We start from the raw sequence: 23265 nt of genomic DNA, 5'->3' as shown, positions 1-23265 counted from the left end.
AGCAGTCACTCTGTTTCCCCCTCTTCCCAGCCCCCTGGCAGCAATAATCTCTTTTCTATCTCTATGGATTTGCCTAGTCTGGACATTTCATAAAAATGAAATACACTATCTGGCCTTCTGTATCTGGCTTCTTTCACTTAGCATGATGTTTTCAAGGTTCGTCCGTGTCATAGCATGTTTCAGATCTTCATTCCTTTTTATGATCAAATAATATTTCATTGTATGGATATACCACATTTTACTTCTATCTGTTCATCAGCTTATGGACATTTGGGTTGTTTCTACTTTTTGCCATTATAGATAATAATGCTATGAACATTCTTTACAAATTTTGTGTGGACTTATATTTTCACTTATTTTGGATATATATACCAAGAAGGGGAGGCAGAATTTAAGACATCAGAAAGAAGGAGCTTTCTGATCTTGGGATCCACCCACACTGAAGACTGTTCTATTATTGAAGTAGTGAGCTGTTAATTTTATTTTACTTAACAAGTGCATGGTGTTTATGCACCAGATACTGTTCTAAGTGCTTTACAGTTATTAAAAAACCCTATGAGGTAAGCACTATTACTAAATTCATTGTTACAGTGAGTTTAGTAACTTGCTCAAGGTCACCTATCGAGTAAATGGGGAGCCAGAATTGAAATCCATGTGGTTTGGTTCTAGGGTCTGTACTCTTAATAGCAAGAACAATAAGAACTTCAAGCATTTATTAAATTCTTAACTACTACTCAGGCACTGTGCTTAACTGCTTAGATTCAAGTAGAGACTGGTGATCATCTTTTAAGGATATTTCAGAAAGAACTATCTCATTGGTTAGAAATTGCCTTTAGGGTGTCTTAAATCCCAAGATTTATTTTATTCCAAGGGTGCTATCTGGCCTGAGGCTTTTAAGATGATCAGAATTTGTATCAAGAAGGAAACTGTGAGTGTGAATGATAAGTATTATAGGAATTCAGTTAATAAGACTTGTCAGAACATGGTAATTAGTTATATATAATTTAAGAGCATTAACTAAAAGTGACTTTTGAGATTATGAGTGGAAACCTTGGAAAAATTGAAGAATTAAAGTTCCATGGGAAAATGATCCCACTTTTCAAATGTTCAGTTTCAAGTACTGCAGAGTAGATTAGAGTAAGTAGATGACTTTTAGTGAACTGAGCATATGCAGGTGGAACTGTTTATGGGGGCACATGAAGGTAGTTGTTTAAAATCAGATGAAGAATGACAACAGTAACACATGTACATGAGAGAAAAGAGCAGTGCAGCTCAAACTTAAACTTTAAGCTGTCTGTGATTGATGGGGAGGAAGGAGAAGAGGAGTCAGCAATCTAGACTAAGGATTTACCAAGCTCTGAGATGGAGTCCTAGAAACCAAATGTAAAAGGATTAAAATGATAGAAGGTCTGGTCAGAGACACTTCTACAGGAAAGAGAATTTCTTTATGATGAAATTTCAGACTGAACTTGACAAGGGGAAAGAAAGTCATTGTTCTTAGAGCATAGTTTCTGGACGATAATTGGCATGCAAATTTTGTTACTAAGGGACAAGTAAGTAGATGGAAGAGAAAGGGAAAGTATCTGTGAAATTAGGCCACAGTTAAAGAAGTTTGGTTGTGACCGAAGAAGAATTTGGAAAGGGAAATGGGGCTTAGTGAAAAATGTAGGTTAAGAGAGATTTGTATGTGTTTTAAGGTAAAGAAATAGACTGATTGATATCTAGCCCTCTAGAACATTTTAAATAAGAAATTAAGTCTTTATTAACAGTATGTCTAGTTTCACATAAAAATAAGATGTAGTTCTATATATGGACTTTAGGAGAGTAAGTCATTTGTATATCATATTATCTCACCTAGAGTAAAAACCTCAAGCCTTCTTCATGGTGGTCTGCAGGCCCCTCAAGATCTGCCTCCCAGTTAACGGCTCTCATCTATTTTCTGCTACTCTTTTTCTTAATCCCTTTGGTAGAGCCACAGAGGTCTCCTTGCTGTTCCTCAAACATGCCGTGACTGTTTCCTATTTTAGGTCCATTGCATTTGCTGTTCCCTCTGCCTTGAACACACTTCCCTAAGTTACCTGCATGGCTAGTCCCTCACTGCATCAAGGTCTTGACTCAAATGTGCCCTCTAAGTGAGGCCTTCCCCAATTTTCCTATTTAAAACCAAAATACTTCATTTTATCTACCCCTACCATTCCCAATTCCATCCCTTCCCATCCCCCTTTCCAATTTTATTATTTTTTTCATAGCACTTAACTTGACTTGAACAAATTATGTATTTGTCTTTGTCTTCCCCTTTCGAGAATTTAAACTCCACAAGTTCAAGGACTTCCCTAGCATTAAGACAATGTCTGGCATATAATAGGCACTTATAAATGTTTGTTGGATGAATGAATGAGTGCAGTATTCTTTGCAGAAACTGATGTGAAAATATTTTTCTTCGTCATCATTAACATCGTTACTAATAAGCATGTTGGATGCCATATATAGAATTGGGTTTCATACATTTTCTTACCCAGGAGTTGGCAGATTTTCTATAAAGCACCAGATAGTAAATATTTTTGTGAGCTAAATGGTCTCATCACAGGTGCTTAGCCCAGTTACTGTAATGCAGAAGTAGCCATAGACAATCCATAAATGAATGAGCGTGGCTGTGTTCTAATACGACTTAATTTATGGACACTGAAATTTGAATTCTTGTAATTTTCAAATGTCACAAAATATTAATCTTGTTTTTGACATTTTTCTAGCTATTTAAAAATGTAAAAACTATTTTCAGCTCATAGGCCATACAAAAACAGACAGTGGGCCATAGTAGGCCTGCAAGCTGTATTTGCCAGCCTCTGCTTTCACCGGTTTCTTAGACATATCTTAGTTGAAACTTATTTTTCTGTACTTGCTAGGGAGCAAACAATGCAGATTAAACCCTAGTCTCACATAATTCGGGAATACTCTTGGTTGGCTCCAGAAATGTTCATATTGTTTCATTTTTGTTTTCCTGGGAGCCTTATGTTTTCTTTGTATGTTTATGATACTAATATTTAAATGAATTTGCATTCTCTGAGCAGATGCCACATGATAGTGTTGGGGAGGCGGTGGTGGTGCAATAGTCCAGGAACAAAGATGGGCAAAGCCCACCCAGGTTTAACAGTTTTCCATTATTTACGAGGTAAATAATTCCCATATGGGTAAATCAAGAGTTGTCAGCCAGGCATAACGCCCATAGGACTACCATTATGAATGAGAATTGTGTTCCAGTTTTGAACATCATCCATAACAGGCTTCTTAAATAAGTTACAAATGCTTTTAATAATATAGCTGAGGGTTAATTTTAGCTATGCTACATTTGCAGTTTTTGTTCTTCCACTTAAAAAAAATCAGAAAATAACGTATTCTATTATCAAATCAAGCTGTGATTTGCATAAAGCACCATATTTTCCTCAATAAATACAAAGGGAAAAAAATGGTTTTCATTTGCAAAACTTTTTAACATAACCCATAACCTTAACATTAGGCTTTCACATACTTGATTTTGTAAGTTTCTTACACCAGTCCCGCAATGTGGGTACCCTTTTCAACTATTTAAAATGTGAGAGAACTAATAGTGAAGTTTAGCAGCGTGTCCAAGGTCGCCACATCAGGACTCACTCTAAACAGGTCTTCTGACCATATAAAGTGCAGACTCTTTTACAGAAACTTCAGCCAGTCTTTGGTTTTAGTGCTGTGCCCTCCCCTTACTACCTCTCCATCTCCTAGCTTCACCCACTCATGATGATGGTCAAAACTCTAGCTGCTTCTGGCTCTGCCCTGCTTACTGTACACAGATCTGGGAAGAGGAGAGGAGGCTGTCACTAGTTACATGACTACCACCGGAGCTACCCACCAGCTCTGTTTCCTCCTCCAGGTGGAAACATACTTCTTCTGGGCAGGTTCTGTCTCAGTTCCTTAACATCTGGTCCTCCTCCTTTTCTTAATAACTGGGACCTCTGAAGACCTCACCTTGCCAACTACTGGCTAATGAGACATGTTGGGTATGATTGAACAAAGGCAGGAAGGAGGAAAACACAACCCCAGTGCTTCACGTCTGGGCGATAGGGAGAATCAGGACCCAGAATCTGCACATTGTGAGCTGTGTTGGGAGCTGGTTTTGAGGGGGAAGATTTCGAGTTTGGTTTGTTTGCTTACTTATTTTTCCTTAGAGTTTGGTTTAAATGTGTCATCTTTAAGGTAATGATGGAGCAGCCTTGTAGACTTCGTTTTCTATCCTCCAGAAAGTAAAATAATGTAGAAATAGGTTTATTCAAATATCTGGGGCAATGGCCAAATGGTAAAATTTACAGTTAGAATCAAAGTCTTTGTGTTACTTTTAAACGCTTCTTAAAAGCCTGTGTGGCTCAGACCATGTTGGGGAAAGCCTTTTTTAATGCTGTTTAGAGAATGTAGTACTGTCATAAATACTACACACAATTTGGGATGGTTGTATATATCTTATGATTCAGTGGGTGGCATATAAAAAGCTCCCTCAACACACCATGTGGAGAATGTTACAGAATGTTATTCTTAAGTTGTTGTGCTTTCTTCACTTTGGTGTTTGTATGGTACCTTAGATATTTTTTATGTCATTTTAATTATATTTTGTGATTTTTTAAAAATTTGGTTAAAAAAGCTGCCTCCTGTTTATATCTTAACAGATTTAAGTTAAACAAAGAAAAAAGCCCCTTTGAGCTTTTTCCTGTACCTCTTTTTTCTTTCTCCATCACAGGGAAATGTAACTCCAGAACATAACCCAGAAATCTAGGTATAGGCCAGTCGATGTCTCAGTGGAAACACGAAAAGAAGAACTTACTATTTCTCAGTGCCTAATTGAGAGAAATCACATGGTATTTTATATATTTTGAACTGGAGAGGGTAAGAAAGTCAGTCCATGCATTATCATGTGAATCTTACCTTAATCCTATCAGATGGCTTAGTCAGGGTGAGAAAGCTAATGAATTTGAACAGGCAAGAATCAACAGTGTTGCACAAAAAAGTGCTGTTATGCCAATACCAGCCTGTACCTATGTGAAAAAAGCTGTGGCTCATTTTGCCTTTGATAAGGGTTATGCTGACTGGCCATGGCAGACCATGCTGGGTAACCCACCTGGTATTCTGTCACCTACCAAGACTCAAAAGGACGTGAGAGTGTGTGGTTAAGTTCTCTAAGCACTTCTGAAGTAGGGCAGTTTTATAGGTTGTACCTTTAGATCTCTCAATTCATAATCTAGTGTTTCTTGAATGGACTGCACTATCTTGTTAAGCTTTTGGACTTACAAGAATTCAAGTGTTTTCATGGACTCTTTTCTTTTCCATGCAGATGTCTGGAGGGCTTCTTGGGAGAATATTGTCAACATCGAGACCCCTGTGAGAAGAACCGCTGTCAGAACGGGGGGACGTGTGTGGCCCAGGCCATGTTGGGGAAAGCCACATGCCGATGTGCCCTGGGGTTCACAGGTGATGACTGTCAGTACTCAACTGCTCACCCCTGCTTTGTGTCTCACCCCTGCCTGAATGGAGGCACCTGCCATGTGCGTAGCCGGGACGACTATGAGTGTACCTGCCAAGTTGGTTTTACAGGTAACGATGTGACCCAGGGCCACGTTTTCCTAATCTCAGCAGATACCTTTCTTTATCATCTTTTAGATCTTGACATGTTGCTCTTAAGGATCCTCTAACTCTGGTGCCTGTTTAACATTATGGTAAGGAACTTGAGTGTTCCAGACAACTATCTTTAACTTCCTTTTGAGAGTTCTAAGAGGGGAGAAAGAAAGTGTCAAATACTCAGAAGTATTTGACTGCCTAAAGTGTATATATGTCAAGATGGGGGATCAGAACCGTACTTCACTGTCACTAGAAGAAAAGCCATCTGCACTGTTGATTACTTGCTTCTTGAAAGCTCTACCTAGATATTCAGGGCACTGGCTTTTCTGGTTTTCTGTGCTCCATTCCATTATGATTCTGCATTGCCTTGTCCTCATCCATTAAATTTTTGTGTTCCTTGGAACTCTGTGGTGAGGCCTCTTTTGAGCCATATCACAGCTCCCCACCCCCCCCCCCCCCCCCGAACCTTCCTGTCTCCGGTGGCCTCAGCTGTCATTGTCTTCATCAGTTGCTGGTGACTCTTACACTCATCCTTTTCACTCCACCCCCTCCCTGACATTCAGACTCATACTTCTGACTATCTGTTGCATATTATCCTTGGAAATTTGACAGGTACCTCATACTCAACATGTTGATATAAATGGGTCATAGTCAGATGAGGGACATGTAAAAAAATATTCCAAACTAGACTCCCCCTTTCCCTTATAACACTTAGACTCAGGCACCTGACCCAGTCCTTGAATCACCTCTCACCTGACTACTCCTCTCCATTCCTTCTGCTCTGTAGTTGAGGTCTACCCTGTCCATGTTGGTGATAGGTTAGCTCTCCACCTGGGCTCCTGCAGTCATTTCCTAACTGGTTTCCTTGCCTTTAGTTTATCCCCATCTTGTTCACCTGTCACATTGCCACATCTTTGACCATAAATGCAAATCTTGTCACAAACTCACCTGCTTACAGTGCCTAATGACTTTTTATCATCCGCAGAATAAACTGCAAACTCTTTTATATGGCTTCCTTAGCCCATCATAGTCTAGACCTTACATCTTTTTTTTTTTTTTTTAAGTTTATTTTGAGAGAGAGAAAGAGCACGAGAGCAGGTAAGGGGCAGAGAGAGAGGGAGAGAGAGAATTCCAGGCAGGCTCCCTGCTGTCAGCACAGAGCCAGTGCAGGGCTCAAACTCATGAACTGTTGAGATCATGACCTGAGCCGAAATCAAGAGTTGGATGCTTACCCAACTGAGCCACCCAGGAGCCCCAGCCTTACGTCTTTTTATAGCTTCACTTCCCACAAGCATCTAGCTCTAGTCACACCAACAACATTCTCATCATTTCCTGAAAATGTCGTACTTACTGTTGCTTCTATGCTGTTGCACACCCCTTTGCCAGGAATGCCCTTTTCTGCAGTTGGTGATTGCCCAATGTTGTTTAAAATTCTGTCTTAGTGACTTTTTCCTATTCCTTTAGGCAGTTAGTCTCTATGTTCCATTATTTGATGTGTCACATTTTATTGTAATAATTTTTTTACATGTTTCTCATCTGCCTAGATCATGAGTTCTCCACAGGTGGGTCTGAGCTTTATTCAAAATGAACTGTAGATATTAAGTTAGATGAGGAAAGTGGAACCATTCACCAGTTTGTCCCCCCCGACACCAGCAATTATGTAAATCTTATAAGCAAAAGTTAAAAACATACTCAGTAAACTAGATTGGGTAGGTTAGTTTGGAATACTTTTTCTACTGATTTGTTATTAAAAGGTGTTGTTATTAAGGGTAGAGGATAGTTAGGATGATCTGTTATCTTCATCATGACCATGACAGCATCGATGCTATGATTCATTGAAGAGATTTGGTGGTTAAGAGAAAATTTTTTTCCTGATTGTCAGTTTGAAATTGTTTTGCTCTGCAAGCAAAGGGAAGGCATACCTGTTTCAAACATTTTAATCCTCACTAGTGGTAATGGCAGTAATGTCTTCTTAATAATTAAGATGTTAACTCTGAAATGATCCCCAAATTAAAGCTTCTTCTTTTGCCATTAAAAGGATCCTTTCTTGGTGTTCTGCAGGGCTCTGATCATTTTTACACATCTGCCACTTTTGTCTGTCTTCAGGAATCACCACAGGTTAAGTTACCCTTTTCGTTTTGTGGTAGCCCTATACCCCACCTAATCAGACCTTCTTAGCTTATCTGCACTCATAGTTGAAAAAACAGAGGTAGGAACTTAGTGCCTGTAGGTATCATATATGGGAAGCCAGGTTCAAGGACCTTTCTGTTTTAGTTGTAGGCAAATATTCTCATACACACAGTTGCTAGAAGGAACCATTTTTATCTCTTCTCCACTGTAGATGTTTCTCTCAGAGGAATGAAGAAAAAATAGGAAGAGAAATTTCAGTTCCTCCTTTTTCTCTCTGCTTAGCACCCTGAGATACATGTGCTATGCCCAAAATTATACTGCACCTCTCCTGTTTGATTTGACATTCCTTGACAGACAGCGAGCACTTCTCTGTGCTTGTGTGTCACCTCCCTCTTCTTTTAGAAAAGCTGTCATGGCTCTTGTTTGTTTTAGTTTTTTGTTTTTTGGTTTATTTTAAATTAAAAAAAACATTTTGTTTTTATGAGAGAGCACACGAGCACTAGAAGTCTATATGAATACCAAATTTACTAATAGCATGGGAATATTTTTTTTTCTCTGTCTTTCTACCTCAGAGAATTTGCTTTGCTTTCTTGGAGTCATGCCTTAGGATCCAGCATATCACTCTTCTGACCTCCTCTCATATTTTCCTATTTGAGAGTCCACAAGACTTACCTTTCTAGACCTTTATTCTCACGATAACTTACAGCTTTTTTCATATATAAGTAGCTAGAGATTTTTCATCCTCTTCAAACACATCAAGCAAAAATGTAGCAAGACCACAATTAAAATATTTCCCAGAATATGTATGTGGGTTTTATTTAAAGGAAATAGAAGTAGCACTGACTTGGTTCTGTCATATAAGAGATCTGTTTAGTAACTATGTATTATGGAAAAGATCAATGCATTTTATTCACTCAAAGGACACGATTTGAGAGCCTCCTGTGGGGATCCAGCCCCTGCCCGTGTGGTAGGTGATATAGTAAAAGGAAACAGCAAATTTGGGGTGTGTGTATACATGTGCAGATCCGTGTGAGAGAGAGAGAGAGCAATTTAGGGAGCTGAGAAGGGCAATAAGGTAACTTATGAGTAGAGTTGTCAGGTGGGAGTTTACTAGGTGAACAAAAAGGAAGATGGCATTCCAAACAGAGGAGCAGCCTATGCAAAGGCAAGGTGTGAGACAGTAGATAGATCCAGACCCTTCTTTGCCACCAAAGGGACTGATGGGCTCCTATGAGGATGGGCTTCATAGGACTAGCCTACAGTTCCCTCCATGTGCTCCACTGAGGCTTTGTGTCTTGGTTGAGGGCCCGAGGGAGTGCCTGTGTCACGTGATCTTGAGGAAGCTCTGATTTGGGCTTCCTGTGAATTTCAAAGAGCTTAGGACATTCTGTACACAATAAATGATGTTGGATGGGTGGGGGATGTGGGATGTTGAGGATGAGACTGGCTCCCACTTCAGTGGGCAGCACTGAGTCTGTTCTGTTTCCTTAGGTAAGCTGTGCCAATGGACCGATGCCTGCCTATCTCATCCCTGTGCAAATGGAAGTACATGCACCACTGTAGCCAACCAGTTCTCCTGCAGATGCCTCGCAGGCTTCACAGGACAGAAGTGTGAGACTGACGTCAATGAGTGTGACATCCCAGGACAGTGTCAGCATGGTGGCACCTGCCTCAATCTACTGGGTTCCTATCAGTGCCAATGCCCCCAGGGCTTCACAGGCCAGCACTGTGACAGCCCCTATGTGCCCTGTGCACCCTCCCCCTGTGTCAATGGAGGCACCTGCCGGCAGACTGGTGACTTCACATTTGAATGCAACTGCCTTCCAGGTAAGGAGAGCCTCCAGTGTCCTGGGATTGGGGGATACACCTCCAGCACAGAAGGAGGGTGGTGGGTGTGGCTCAGTTGCTGCTTTAGGAAATACCCTTCTCAGCAGGGAAAAGGGGAAATAAGAATTTTGTGTGGAGTGGGTTGCTGGTGAGGGAAGAGTTTTATGGGCCAATGTGGTCCATAAACTGAGTAGGGGGTAATTTAACATGTCAGAGTTTATGATGATGAGTGGCTAGGAAATTGTTTATTGTCCTTTTCGGAGGAACAGTAAGAAATAAAAGAAACAGTTCTGAGAAAGAAATAGATAGGCCTGTGGAGTGGAAGGGAACAAATGAGAATTAGATGTTGAAAAATATGTCTGATTAATAAAGTACTGTAAACTGAATTGACAGTAATAGTAGGTGAGCAACTTTCCTATATGCTTTCACTTCTGAAGGAATAATAGATTATTTTCCTACCTACCTAGATGCACCTGCCTGTCCTTTTGTAATGTTCCCTGGGCTCCTGGCCCTCTCCATATGCTCTCTGTGACTTGGGGTAACCTTGCCCTGACTTGAAGCTAGAGAATTTTGGAACTGGGGTGGTGCTCTCTTACTCAATGGGCACTTTTTGATGAATGCTGATGAATAAGGTATGGCACAACCATACATAACTCCAAGATAGAAGCCAAAAAAGGAGCAATGTATGGAAGGAAGCTTGGAGCCCAGCGTTCCATAGAGATGGAGAAGGGAGCAAGCCTGGCCAATTCACTAACCCCTTATAAAATGATGAGGAGGCTGAAAACAGAATTTTGATTGGGAACAGAACACAAGCAGCTGGAGCAGATGAGCAACAAAGCTCTGTTGCAACTAAGCAACAAAGATTCTGTTTTTATACAAATATCCTTAGTACAAAAACAAAAGAAGGAAAACTGTAGGGGGGAGTAATGTGCTAAGTAAGCAGAATTGCCTCAAAAAGAAGTTGTTCTAGCCACTCTTTCAGAATGGGAATCTTAGAATCTGGTGTTGTGGATATGGTTCACATATAATGGGATTGTGTGTTTTATCTTTTGGGGATTAAAGGTCATATGTTGGTCCTTGGTACAAAGCCAAATGGCAATTTATTAATTTCATTCAGTAAAAATCTATTAACTGCCCCTGTTTTCTAGGCACTTGTACTGTGTGCTTGGGATAGGGCGATATAAGACACTGTCACATAATAAAAAACTTTATACCATTTAACTGTAAGCCACAAGAACAAGTTTTTAAATGTATTGCTTTCAGTTTCACTTTCAATGAAGAATAGATAAAGTAGTCATTCTAGACACTAAATAAATTTAATTGATAGAGTATTACTGTCGTCCATATTGTCTTGTAGAAGAAATAACTGAAAGATATCTTTCTCCACTCCCATATTTGTTGGCTCTATTTTAAGGGTTAAAGAAGGAAACAGAAATGTAAACAATTTAACTTTATACATATTTTAATAAATAGTCCAAATGGTTAATAATTGAGGTGAGCACAATTTATTGTTGAAGGCTAAATGTGTTTTTTCAGTTTCAAGAAAATTACTTTTAATAGTTGCCCAGAACAAAAAGGTTGATTTGGCAGCGGAATACTGACAGGAAGTTAGAGAAGTCAATAAAGGAAGTTTTTAGCTAGGAGAGAGTGATTATTCAGTCCCATAGTCTCTGCATTGTTATCCATTAGCCATGATAAGAACCTTAGGGAATTCTGAGAGTGTGTCCAGGAAAGGATCTGTCAAACGAGAATAGTATCTCCTCCTTGAGAAAGGAAATAACCAGGGATTCCGCAGCTGAGAGGCTGCCAGGGCTCGTGGGATGGAGTAAGGAGATCTTGGCTATCTTTTATGCTCTGCTTGTAATTTAAAGCAAGACATTTGTTTACTCACTGATGAAGTGTGTGTGTGTGTGTGTGTGTGTGTGTGTGTGTGTGTGTGGGTTGGGTTTTGGGATAAGGATGCAGGGGCGGGGAGAAGAGTTGGCAAAGAGAAAACTAACATTTATTCAATGCCTTTTATGAGTCAGGCACTGTGCCAGGTACTTCTGCATCCATTAGCTCAATTACACAAAAACCTTGGGGATAGGTATTATTTTCTAGTTTTCCCGGGTGAAATAGCTCAAGTTTGGAGATGTTAAGTCATTTACTCAAAGTTGCACAGCTGACATGTGGTCAGGCTGAGTCTTAAAACCCAGACAGGTTATTTCCAAAGCCTGTGCATTTTACTGAATCGCAGTGCACTGCTTGTCTGTCCCTGAAGGTGCTTTGAAAATGTGTGAAACTTTTTGTTAAATGCTTTTGAGATGTTTGGGTTAAAAAAATAGAAAGTACTTCGAATTATGATCAAATACTTTTTGTTACATTCCAGCCTATGTATGGCACCATGCAGACATTTAAAATAGTTAAGTAGGCTAGTTCTTGCCTTTCAGGGTCCCATGATCCAAAACAGATGACATTAGCTTAGACAATGGATAAAAAGAAATTTAAAAAGAATTCAAAACAATAGATGATGCAGTAACACTGTGAATAAATACGTATTTACACAATTTGTAATATTTTATGCTCACTGTTTTTATGTCCCAGGTAGAGTTTGGAGAGTATTAGCCTTATTTCCATACAGAGAAATAGTGTCTGGAGATTATTTTTTCTTAGCAAGTCCTTTCCATAATGCAATATCATTCTCTTTGCCCCACCTTCCGTTATGCTCGCTCCACACTATTTGAGAGACTAAAATGTTACTTACTTAAAATAATAATCACTCTCTCGGGGCGCCTGGGTGGCTCAGTCAGTTAAGTGTCCAACTTTAGCTCAGGTCAGATCTCATGGTTTGTGAGTTCGAGCCCCGCGTCGGGCTCTGTGCTGACAGCTCAGAGCCTGGAGCCTGCTTTGGATTCTGTCTGTGTGTCTGTCTGTCTGTCTGTCTGTCTACCTCTACCCTGCTCGTGCTCTGTCTCTGTCAAAAATAAATAAACATTTAAAAATAATAAAAAAATAATAATCACTCAATGTAAATAACACCCTTATTTGAGGAGAATCGTTATTTCAAATGAGAAATATTGAATTGAATGGAATTGAATTGAATTGAAAATATTCCTTCTTCAAAGGAGAAATCAAGTCAGCAGGAGGGGAAAAGGTTTGGTAAGGTATTCTGCAGCTCCTGTATGCGCTTCCTGCCACATTTCAAGTCTTTGCACTTTTAATTGAGGCCTACCCTGATCACCCTATTTCAGATTGTAACCAACCCCTATCCCCTTAATTATTGGCCCTGGTCTACTTTTTCTTTTCTTTTTCTGTAACACTTATCATCTGCTTAGTATATAATTTGTGCTATATAATTTACCTCATTATGTCTATTGTTTATTGTCTGTCTTCTCTAAATTCTGCTGCTTCTTTCTCTCTTCAGAGTAAAAGCTAGGATCTTTGTTTTTGTTCAGTGATGTACCCCAAGCACCCCAAAACAGTGCCAGGTTCATAATAGGCATTCAAATATTTATTGACCAACTGAGTTTTAGTATAATATCATAGTATTTTGTTGTTGTTGTTTCAAGTTTTTATTTAAATTCTAGTTAGTTAACATATAGGGTAATATTGGTTTCAGGAGTAGAATTCAGTGATTCATCACTTGCGTATGACACCCAGTGCTCATCACAACAAGTGCCCCTCTTAATACATGTCACCTGTTTAGCCCATCCCCTGCCTACCTCCTTCCATCGAAGGAAACAACAAAAATATAGTATTGAGAATGTAATTTTGATCTCCTCATTTTCTTCCTGGAATCATACTCTCCTTTTGTTCTTGTGTGATATGATACTGGATAAGAAGAATTTTAGAGTACTTTTCAACTCTGAAAGTCAGTGAACCAAGTTGGTGATTATATTCAAATGGTCAAGTTACAGTTCTTTTCCTGCAAAGGACACTATGATTTCTGTGAGTTGATTTTTAAATTTTTATTATTGAAGTATAGTTGACATACAATGTTGTATTAGTTTCAGGTGTACAACATAGTGATTTGACAATTTTGTGCATTACACACTACTCACCGTGGTAAATGTAGTTACCATCTGTTGCCATACAACATTATGACAGTATCACAGGCTACATTTCCTGTGCTGTACTTTTCACCTCCATGACCTTATTTATTTTATTACTGGAAGTTTGTATGTCTTCATCCCTTTCACCTATTTTGCCCACCCCAACCCCACTTTCTTTCTGGCAATTACCAGTTTGTTCTCTGTATTTAAGAGTCTGTTTGTTTTGTTTTTTAGGTCCCACATATAAATGAAATGATATGGTTTTGGTGTTTCTCTGTCTGACTTATTTCACTTAGCGTATGCTACCCTCTAGGTCCATCCACGTTGTCACAAATAGCAAGATTTAATTCCTTTTTATGGTTGAGGAATATGAGTTTAGTATTTTAGTATCATTGTAAGACTCAGAGGGAATTAAAACTGCAAAAACAACTCCTCTTATGTGACAGAGGAAGAAGTGTTTCTCCACAGAGGAAAGAAAAAAGGAATATATTCAAGAGGGAACTAATAGAATCAAACCAAGGAACCATGTTTTCGTCTTCTTGGATGATCAGCTGTTAATAATCCAAATCCTTCATGGGCTACCATTAAGTAAGTCTTTAACAGAAGCCCTGAGGAGGGGCACTTACCCAGAATAATTTTAACATAACAACAAAATAGAAAATAAATTATTGAATCATTGATTCCCAATACTTTTGGGTTAGGACCAGTTAGTGGGGAGAGAATGAGTTAGGCTGGTTTTGGGAAGCAGCACAAGTAATCAGAGAACAGTGGGTTGTTTGAATTTATTGGCCATGCCTTGTGAATTTACAGTTGGACTGGCCGGTCCCCAATGTACTTTCCCTTTTTCTTTCTCTCCCACACCTCTCTATTCCTCTATGATTTTTAAAAAATTTCATAAAAAGCTGTCTGATCTGTCTACTCCAAACGATGGAGGTTTATTCCTTATAAACTACCTCTGGACTGCACAGGGTGATCATATGTGATAGCCCTGTATCATTAAAATAAAGCTTAAACACATTTTGTGGTTTTTGTGTCTTCTTCGTTCTTGCTGAGCTTTAAAACTGTTAGAATTAATTCCCTCTTTCATTCTCATACGCCAGGGGCATGTGACTTTCTCTTGGGTATTATACTAATCATACTTTGGCAGGTTTCTCTGGAGCAGATGCAGAAATGATCATACCACTTTCCAGGGTGCATTATTTCAGTTCCAGTTTTAGTTGATGTTCCTGGAAGTCTTTCCTATTCTCCTGTGCTCAGTAGTTTGGACCATACTATCTCCTCAGCTTTCTATCACTTTCTTCCCCCTGTCCACCTCACCTTTTATGTAGAACACCTTTTTATATAGAACTCATGATGTGTCAAAGGCACCTATTTCACTGAAATTCTTTCTTTGTTCCCAGTCCCCACAGGGATTAAAGACCTCCCTAAGGTCTTTTGGCAATCCATATACCTCTGGCACAGCACTTACCAAACTGATTATTTGTTCATCTTTCCCAGTAGACACTCTCATTTTAACTCTTCCTGCCAGTACCCAACTTATTTGTGCCTGGCACAAAATTGAGACCCAATGGAATAGTTTTCAAATGACTGAATTGAATGTGATAGAAGAGAGAATTCTTGTATTCTGGAATTAAAAAAATTAAACATATATACTGAATTTATTTCTCTTGAATTACCTTATTAATTTCTCTGACTTTTTTGGTGATCAAGTTTGAAGAGTGGAGATCATTAGGGAGATATCGAGGGAGGCGTGTTGGACCAGCAGCCTGGGAGGGTGGTGGGGCTGGGGGATCCATGGGCTGGTCATGAGAATCAGCAAGCTCATCTCGGCCCATTCAGAGAACGGAAGATGTGTGCCAAGAAAACCCATTGGACAGAGATGGGACCAGTTTGCTTTTGTGACAGATTTCTTCTTGGGAGGTTGGGGTGGGGGCGGGGGGCCAGGTAGCCCTATAGAATTTGCCTTTGTCCAGGTTTAGATATTCCTGGTTTTTTTCCTCACTCTTTCATCCCTATGGACTAAAGCTGTTCCTGCGGACTTTTAGCCTGGTCTGTGAGAATGCTGATTGTGTCCTCTTCTCTTCTTTGTGCTCTCTTCTTTGTGTCTCTCCACAAGCCTTTCCATCATCACCACATCCCGGGCTCTGAAAATGGAAAGATATGGATGCTTTCTTGAGAGATGCTGTCCTCTGTGTGGGATGACAAGTTCAGAAGATTCTTTTCTGCTCCCCACCCTTACTGTCATCATTTATCAGTTATGTGGGCCATGGTTTTATAACAGCACAGTCTTAAAATGTTCCTTCTAAGTTTAATTTGTCTTCTTTTGGCCTTTTAAGGATGTGAATTGGCTTTAAGCAGTAGACTCCTTTTAGTACGGTCATGTGAGCCTCTTTGTAAGTCTGTTACACCCATCCCACCCACAGGTCTGGAGACTTGTCTGTTTCCCTTTCCTTTAAAACTTTAAAATATATTTTTAAGAAGTGATTGCACTGTAACTTATTCATATAAGCCTTTCCACTGCCTCCCCTTCTTGGGTAGACTTTCTTACAAGAATTTGCTAGCTGTTTCCAAAAAGAGGTCTGTATCTCTATTTTTAAAGCATAAATCCTGTCTTAACTCGAAGGAGAACTAATTTGGCTTGAGTTTTCTCAGACATGGGAACTTTTAACCTTAGGTCAGTTTTTCACATTTTTGTAAGGGAACTCTGGGGTCCCTAGACAGCATACTGATTGAAACTGGTTCAGTACTGACTCCTACCTATTAGGCATGTAAACTTGGATAAGTCAGCCATGTGGCCCTCAACTTCTTCATCTGTAACATAAGAGGATTAGAGTAGGTAAGTTCTAAGGGCTGCTTTGATTCTATACATACATAGTAGTATTAATGTGTGTAGATTACTTATTATGCATCAAGCACTGTTTTAAGTGCTTTCCACCTAATAGCTTTATTGAGATTTAATTTGTATACAATATAATTTACTCTCTAAAAGTGTACAATTGAGTGGTTTTCAGTGTATTCACAGATGTGTAACCATCACCACAAGTTTAGAGCATCTTTATCACCCCAAAAGAAACCCTGTACCATTAGCACTCATATTGCACTGGCTCCTGATTCTCCCCCAGCACTGGGCAAAGTAATCTACTTTGTCTCTATCGATTGGTCTGTTCTAGACATTTCATGTGTGATGATTGCATGGTTGGCTTCTTTCACCTAATGTTTTCATGATGTTTTCAGAGTTCACTCATGTTACAGGAGGTATCAGTACTTCATTCCATTCATGGCTGAAAAATTTTCCATTGTACATACAGATTTACCACATTGTTTCCCACGTTTTAAAAATTGAAGTATAATTAACATACAGTGTTGTATTAGTTCAGGTGTAAAGCATTGATTCAACAATTCTACACATTACTCAGTGCTCACCACATTTTATTTATCCATTCATCGGTTAATTGACATTTGGGTGACTTCTGCTTTTTTGACTATTATGAATAAGGCCACTGTGAACATTGTTGTACAAGCTTTTGTGTGGACATGTTTTTATTTCTCTTGGGTCTATACTTGCTGGGTGATACGGTAACTCTGTTTAACCTTTTCAGAAACTGCCAGACTATTCCAAAGTGGCTGCACTATTTTCCATCCCAACCAGCAGTATATGAGGTTGTTACTGTCTGTCAATAACACTTATTATTGTCTTATTGTCTGTCTTTTTTATTACAGCCATCCTAGTTGGTGTGAAATGATATCTCGTTGTTTTGATTGGCATTTCTGTGATGGCTGATGATGTTGAGCATCTTTTCATGTGCTCATTGGCCATTTGTGTATCATATTTGGAGAAATGTCTATTTAGCTCCTTTACCCATTCTATAATGGGCTATTTGCCTTTTTATTATTATTATATTGTATTTATTATTATTTATTATTATTATTAATATTATTTTATTATTTTGTTATTATCATATTTTTTATTATTATATTACTTATATTGTATTTTTATTATTGCTGTAAGAGTTCTTTATATATCCTGGATACAAGTGTCTTATTAGATACATGATTCACAAATATTCTTTCTCATTCTGTGGTCTGTCTTTTCACTTTCTTGATGGTTTCTGTTGAAGCCCAAATGTTTTTAAAGTTTGGCGAACTCCAAACTTTTTATGTTTTCTTTTGTTGCTTGTGCTTTTAGTCATATTTAAGAAAGCTTTGCCTAGCCTGAGTTATAGAGATTCACTCCTGTGTTTTCTTTTGCGAGTCTTAACAGCTTTAACCCTTAAGAGTTTGAGTTGGTGTGGGAAAGGGGTCCAATTTATTCTTTTGTCTGTAGATATTCAGTTGTCCCTGCACATTTACTGAATTAAGGGCAATATATATCTAACTCGTTTACTCTTTATAGTAACCCTTTGAGGTAGGTCCTGTTAATTCCCCCAGGGAGGAAAGAAAGGTCACGTATCTTACCCATGTTCACTCACCTATTGCATGGGCAAACTAGGCAGTTTGGCCTCAGAGGCCATGCTCTAATTACAAATTGACTCTCACTAACCTGCCTTCTTACCTACTTACCTTTGACAGGGAAGAATAACCTTGAAAATAGTCATAAAAAGAAAACATTTTATTTCTTATATGTTGTGGTTTACTGAAATGCTTCTGCTTTCTTAACCTGTCTGTGGTTGGTGAATTCAGTTAGTTGTAGCACTGGCTAGTACAAATTCAGGGTCACAGTTTCAATTCCTAATAGTTTGACGACAAGGGCTTTATCACCTCTCTGACACTGTAGTCAACTGTATTAGTCTTAGTCACCAGACAGATCAACTTAGAGGGAGGATAGCCATTACTAGTTCTAGAATACCACTGGACCACACAGGTTCTAGCAGTGGTGGGCCAGGAGCCCTACTTCCCTCTCACACTCTAAAACTGTATTTTTAAGTTTTCTAAAGAATGTTTCCATTAAGAGCACGAGAGTAGGAGCAAAGACCTCAGGTCTTGTTCAGACACTGCTACTTGGTGGCTCTGCAGATTTGCCCTCACTTTATCTTAATTAGGGGTGGGCTTAAACCAGCATTGTCTGACCTAGTTCATTTGTAGGACTTTCATATGATTAAACAGATGTGAGTAATATGATAAATTTTTAAAAGTTGGAGTCTATAAAAATTTTCATAGTCTTTCTCAAGCTTGCTTAGTGATTCATCTGCTTGAATGGACTGAGTACCAAATGCCTGGAGAAATAGAATTGTCTTTAGTCAAGCTTTCAATTATCCCCATCTTCTATGAAGTAATTTCCTTTGGTCTCTCGGTAAATTTTTTTTTTTTTTTTTTTTTGCCATTTGGTTTATACCCATTTACATGACTGTCACTTTATTCAGAGAAATCAGCATGTTGCAGTGTAACAGAACAAATGTCGAATATCACAGTAGCTTGTGGTAGGGATGCATAAAGCAAGATGTGATTGATGTCTGTCCCGCTCACCAGGCTGTAAATAACCCAGAAGCAGGGACACTCTGTCTCTTTTTACTCACAGCTATATCCTCAGTGCCTAGTTTAAGACCCAATAAGTGTTTTGAGTGGGGAAGAGGAACCTTAAGGGACATTTTGAAGAGGCAAATAGTTAGTCATACTATATTTCAAACAGGAGACTGTTCAGTTGAACATTCAGTTTTATGGTAGTCTTCTATTTTAATAGCTAAGGCAGCAAGGAGAAAGAAAAGAAAAAGCTCAATATATAAACTACAGAGAAACACACTGTGGGCAGTTAGGATGAAGCTTGGTGTGCTGGTTTCACTTTTCATAAAAGAGAAAAATCAAGAGAAAGGAAATAATGCTATAAATGTGCAGAGCAGGAGGAAGAATTTGAAAGGCTGGTAAGTTTAATTAGTAATAATGCCATCCCATTTTCGGACAGCTTTTTACATATATAATGTACTCGTGATACGACACTCATAACAACCTAGGAAGACAGGTTGCTCAAGTGGAATCAGCCTCATTTTACAGATGAGGAAGCAAATTCAGAGTTTGTAATTTACTGTGTTCAAAAGCTTGGAGGTAGTGAGATTGGAACTTGACCCATATCTTTAGATTGTGAGCTTAGTATTTTCTTATGTTCCTCACCCCAACCTAGTTTTCCTAAGCAAACACCCCAAGAAAAAAGTAACTGAATTTAAATTTAATTAGGTGATCTTTTATCTGTTCTCCCTATTAATCCGGCATGGAGCAGGGGAAAATCTACTCCCCTCCCCCCCTTTTTTTAAGAACCAGTGAATAGTTGTCCAAGTAGACATTTATCTTCAGTGGGATTTTATTTCATAAAAATACTTTGAAGTACTTGTGAGGTAACTGTGAAGGCATGTCATGTCGTTGGCATAATGAGTCACTTTAACTGTCTAGCTATTCTTGAGGTAAGAGAAGACAGAAGATTAGGGGATTTTTTGTTTGGTGAGTCTGTATGGTGAACAGATACATAGTTGGCCAGCTGCTGGCTGTTGAACTGAAATGATGAAGTAGGTCTGTTCTGATGACCGTGTTCTGTGGAAGAGCTGATCACTTCTGCCTGAGAATTCATTATTTTTTCTTATTCTTCTGTAACCAGGTTTTGAAGGGATCACCTGTGAGCGGAATATTGATGACTGCCCTAACCACAAGTGTCAGAATGGAGGAGTTTGTGTGGATGGGGTTAATACTTACAACTGCCGCTGCCCCCCTCAGTGGACAGGTATGCACGCTGTGGTGACTCAGTCAGAAGGGGAGGTGGGTTGGTGACCAGAGGCAGGCTGCTAGTGAAGTGAGCATCTTTTACAAGGCTCTCTGTGCTACATCATTGGGTATAGTGCTAACCCCATATGTTCTCTTATTATGTTCATTTAAAGAAAAATCTTTTTACAGGTATTTATTGGGCAGCTGCTCTGAACTCAGCACCATGCTGAGGTGTTCTGCAGGTATGAGGGAAGAGCATGACTGACAGACTCTGAGGTCTGGGAAAAGCAGCACATTGCCTGGAACATAGTAGATACTTAATAAATATTTGAGAGGAAGAGAACATAATTAACTATGAAAATATAAATGTTCTTACCACACTTACAAACAAATGGTTACTATCTGAAGTAATGGATGTGTTAACTCACACATATATCAAATCATCACATTGTATACTCTAAACTTCTACGATGTTATATGTCAACTATATCTCAGTAAAGCTGGGATAAAACCTACAACTTGTTAAGTTTTGGTGTAGTATCAAAGAACAATCATAATTGTATGAAAAAGCTATTGAAATACTCTTCCTTCTTCCAACTAAAAAGTGAAAATAAGTTATACACACTACAAGAGTTCAGAGCTTATTCATGGACAGAAATCTGTTTCATCTTATTGTCATGTCCTGTAATTATTCAAAGGATAATTGCAGGGCAGGTACTGTTGATGACATTATTATTTAAAAAAAAAATTTTATTTTTAAGCTTATTTATTTTTGACACAGAGAGAGAGTGCAAGCGTGAGCAGGGGAGGGGCAGAGAGAGGGGGAGACACAGAATCCGAAGCAGGCTCCAGGCTCTGAGCTGTCAGCACAGAGCTCTCCGTGGGGCTCGAACTCACGAGCTGTGAGATCATGACCTGAGCCGAAGTCGGACATTTAACCAACTGAGCCACCCAGGCTTGATGACATTATTTTTATGACACCTGTCTACATTTCTAATTTTTTTCCTTTTTTGTATCCCCTTTTGCACATACGATAGATTTTTTGGCCTCTGACATTAGAAGAGTAGTCTTGCTTAATTTTACAGCCTCTTGGAAGTGTCTGATGTTGTCTCAGGCAGATTTTCCACTTATTTTTGAAAGTTAAGTGATTTTATGCAGACATTTGGTTCTAATTTCTGTTTACATCTGTTTATCTAACTGAAAGTGGAAACAATTAAGAGCTGATTAAGTGACTAAGAACTGAGCCCTTTTGAGAGAACTTGATGATTTAATGTGGAAACCCAAGAATAAGCTAATGTCATAAGGAAGAAACTCCAGCACCAGGGAGGGATTTTGCCCAGCAAAGAAGTCTTGATGTTGGATTGCCGCCATTACTACCTGGTATTCTTTAGTCTCCAAATTGCTTTCCCTTATCTGTAGCAGCTAATTATTTAGAGTACTCTTTAGAGCTGTACACTATGAATAGAAAAAGATTGAAAGGGTTTAAAACTTTAATAACATGATTTCCTGGAAGGGCACACATTTTTGCTTTTAATCCCCAGATTGTTCTTTTTAATACTTTTCTACTGGGTTTCCCTAGTGTTGGACTTCCTCTAGAATTTCTTCTTGGTGTCTTGATCCTAGGACCTCACTCCCAACCCTCTGCTCTTTCTGTCATATTCTCTCTCCTCTTTAGCTTTTGCCATTTCTTTGGTAGGTTTTTTCAGAGGCCATTTTTTTTCAATTCAAAAAAATTACTGTGAAGTAATGATAATAATAACTGGAAAGATTAAAATTTTTCTCTTTTTAGTGATCCTTACAGTGATATTGGACAGGATGAGATGCTTGTTGGGAATTTGACCCCATTCTAATAATCTCCTTGCCCTGTGGGAGAGTGTCTCTTTGTTGTATTAGGTACTAAGGCTTCTGATGCCAATAAAGATTAAATGCTATCGTGATTTCATTGCTGATTTTTCTTTGATACTACACTCAGTTTTCTGCTTTGATATTAACTAGGAAGGTGCAGTCTTGGGGAAAGCTCTGCCAGTGAAATGATATTTTAATACAATTTCATACCCCAGGATTTTTAAGAAGTACCTCTTTATATGAACATCCTTATAGGATGTTTCTTTCTCCGTGTGTGTGCATTTTTTTAGAAAGGTTGGCAGAAATGCTGGATAAGTTCACTGTGGCAATATTTATTTCTTTTGATGTGCTGTCATTTAAAGTGACTCTCAGTCTTCAGTTTCCCACCACGGATTTCCTTCCTCTTTTTTCACTCATGCCAATTCTTTGATTTCTAGTGGCAGCCTTTTTTTTTTTTTTTTAATTTTTTTTAACACTTATTTATTTTTGAGAGACAGAGACAGTGTGAGCAGGAGAGGGGCAGAGAGAGAGAGACAGAGAGAGACAGAGAGAGAGAGAATCTGAAGCAGGTTCCGGGCTCTGAGCTGTCAGCACAGAGTCTGACGCAGGGCTAGAACTCATGAACCGCGAGATCATGACCTGAGCTGAAGTCGGACACTTAACCGACTGAGCCACCCAGGCGCCCCCAGTGGCAGCCTTGTTGTTTGCTATCCCCATCACTGACAGGGTCAAGTCCAAGGTCCTTCCTCTGTTGTATGAATTCCTTCCTGGCCCCAGCCCTGTTTGCTTCTCCATTCTTCTCATGCATCCAACAGCGCTTCATACTCCAGCAATAAGAACTGCTTCCAGTTCTCCCACATCTAACCACATCCTATGTCTTCACTCACACAGTTCTTTTTCTACAGCTTTCCCTTCTCCGCTCCTTTCCCTGTAGTCCTCACCAGTTTTGCCTGCCTGGTTTAGGTCAGGTGACTGCCTCCTTCAGGGAATTTTCCATGACCTCCCTCCAGGTTGAGCTAGGTATTCTCTGGGTTCTCTTACTACCCCATACATTCATCGGTGACAGTGCTCACCACATTCGTATTGGCTTTATTAAATGGTTGAGGTGAGG

At 39.1% G+C, this 23265-nt stretch overlaps 1 protein-coding gene across 2 annotated transcripts in view; it reads left to right on the top strand.

Moving 5' to 3' along the window:
- NOTCH2 (notch receptor 2) overlaps positions 1-23265 on the top strand; it is a 173627-nt gene that overhangs the window by 64276 nt on the left and 86086 nt on the right. For both annotated transcript variants that reach the window (XM_040471479.1, XM_040471478.1), the window contains exons 3-5: positions 5354-5613; positions 9259-9594; positions 20206-20328. In XM_040471479.1, coding sequence (XP_040327413.1) covers positions 5354-5613; positions 9259-9594; positions 20206-20328 — 719 coding nt within the window. The remainder of the gene's footprint in view (positions 1-5353; positions 5614-9258; positions 9595-20205; positions 20329-23265) is intronic.

Source organism: Herpailurus yagouaroundi, unplaced genomic scaffold (genome assembly GCF_014898765.1).
Source record: "Herpailurus yagouaroundi ecotype Mexico unplaced genomic scaffold, PumYag 77, whole genome shotgun sequence".
Classification (NCBI taxonomy): Eukaryota; Metazoa; Chordata; class Mammalia; order Carnivora; family Felidae; genus Herpailurus; species Herpailurus yagouaroundi.
This window is presented reverse-complemented; position numbering and strand designations above follow the sequence as displayed.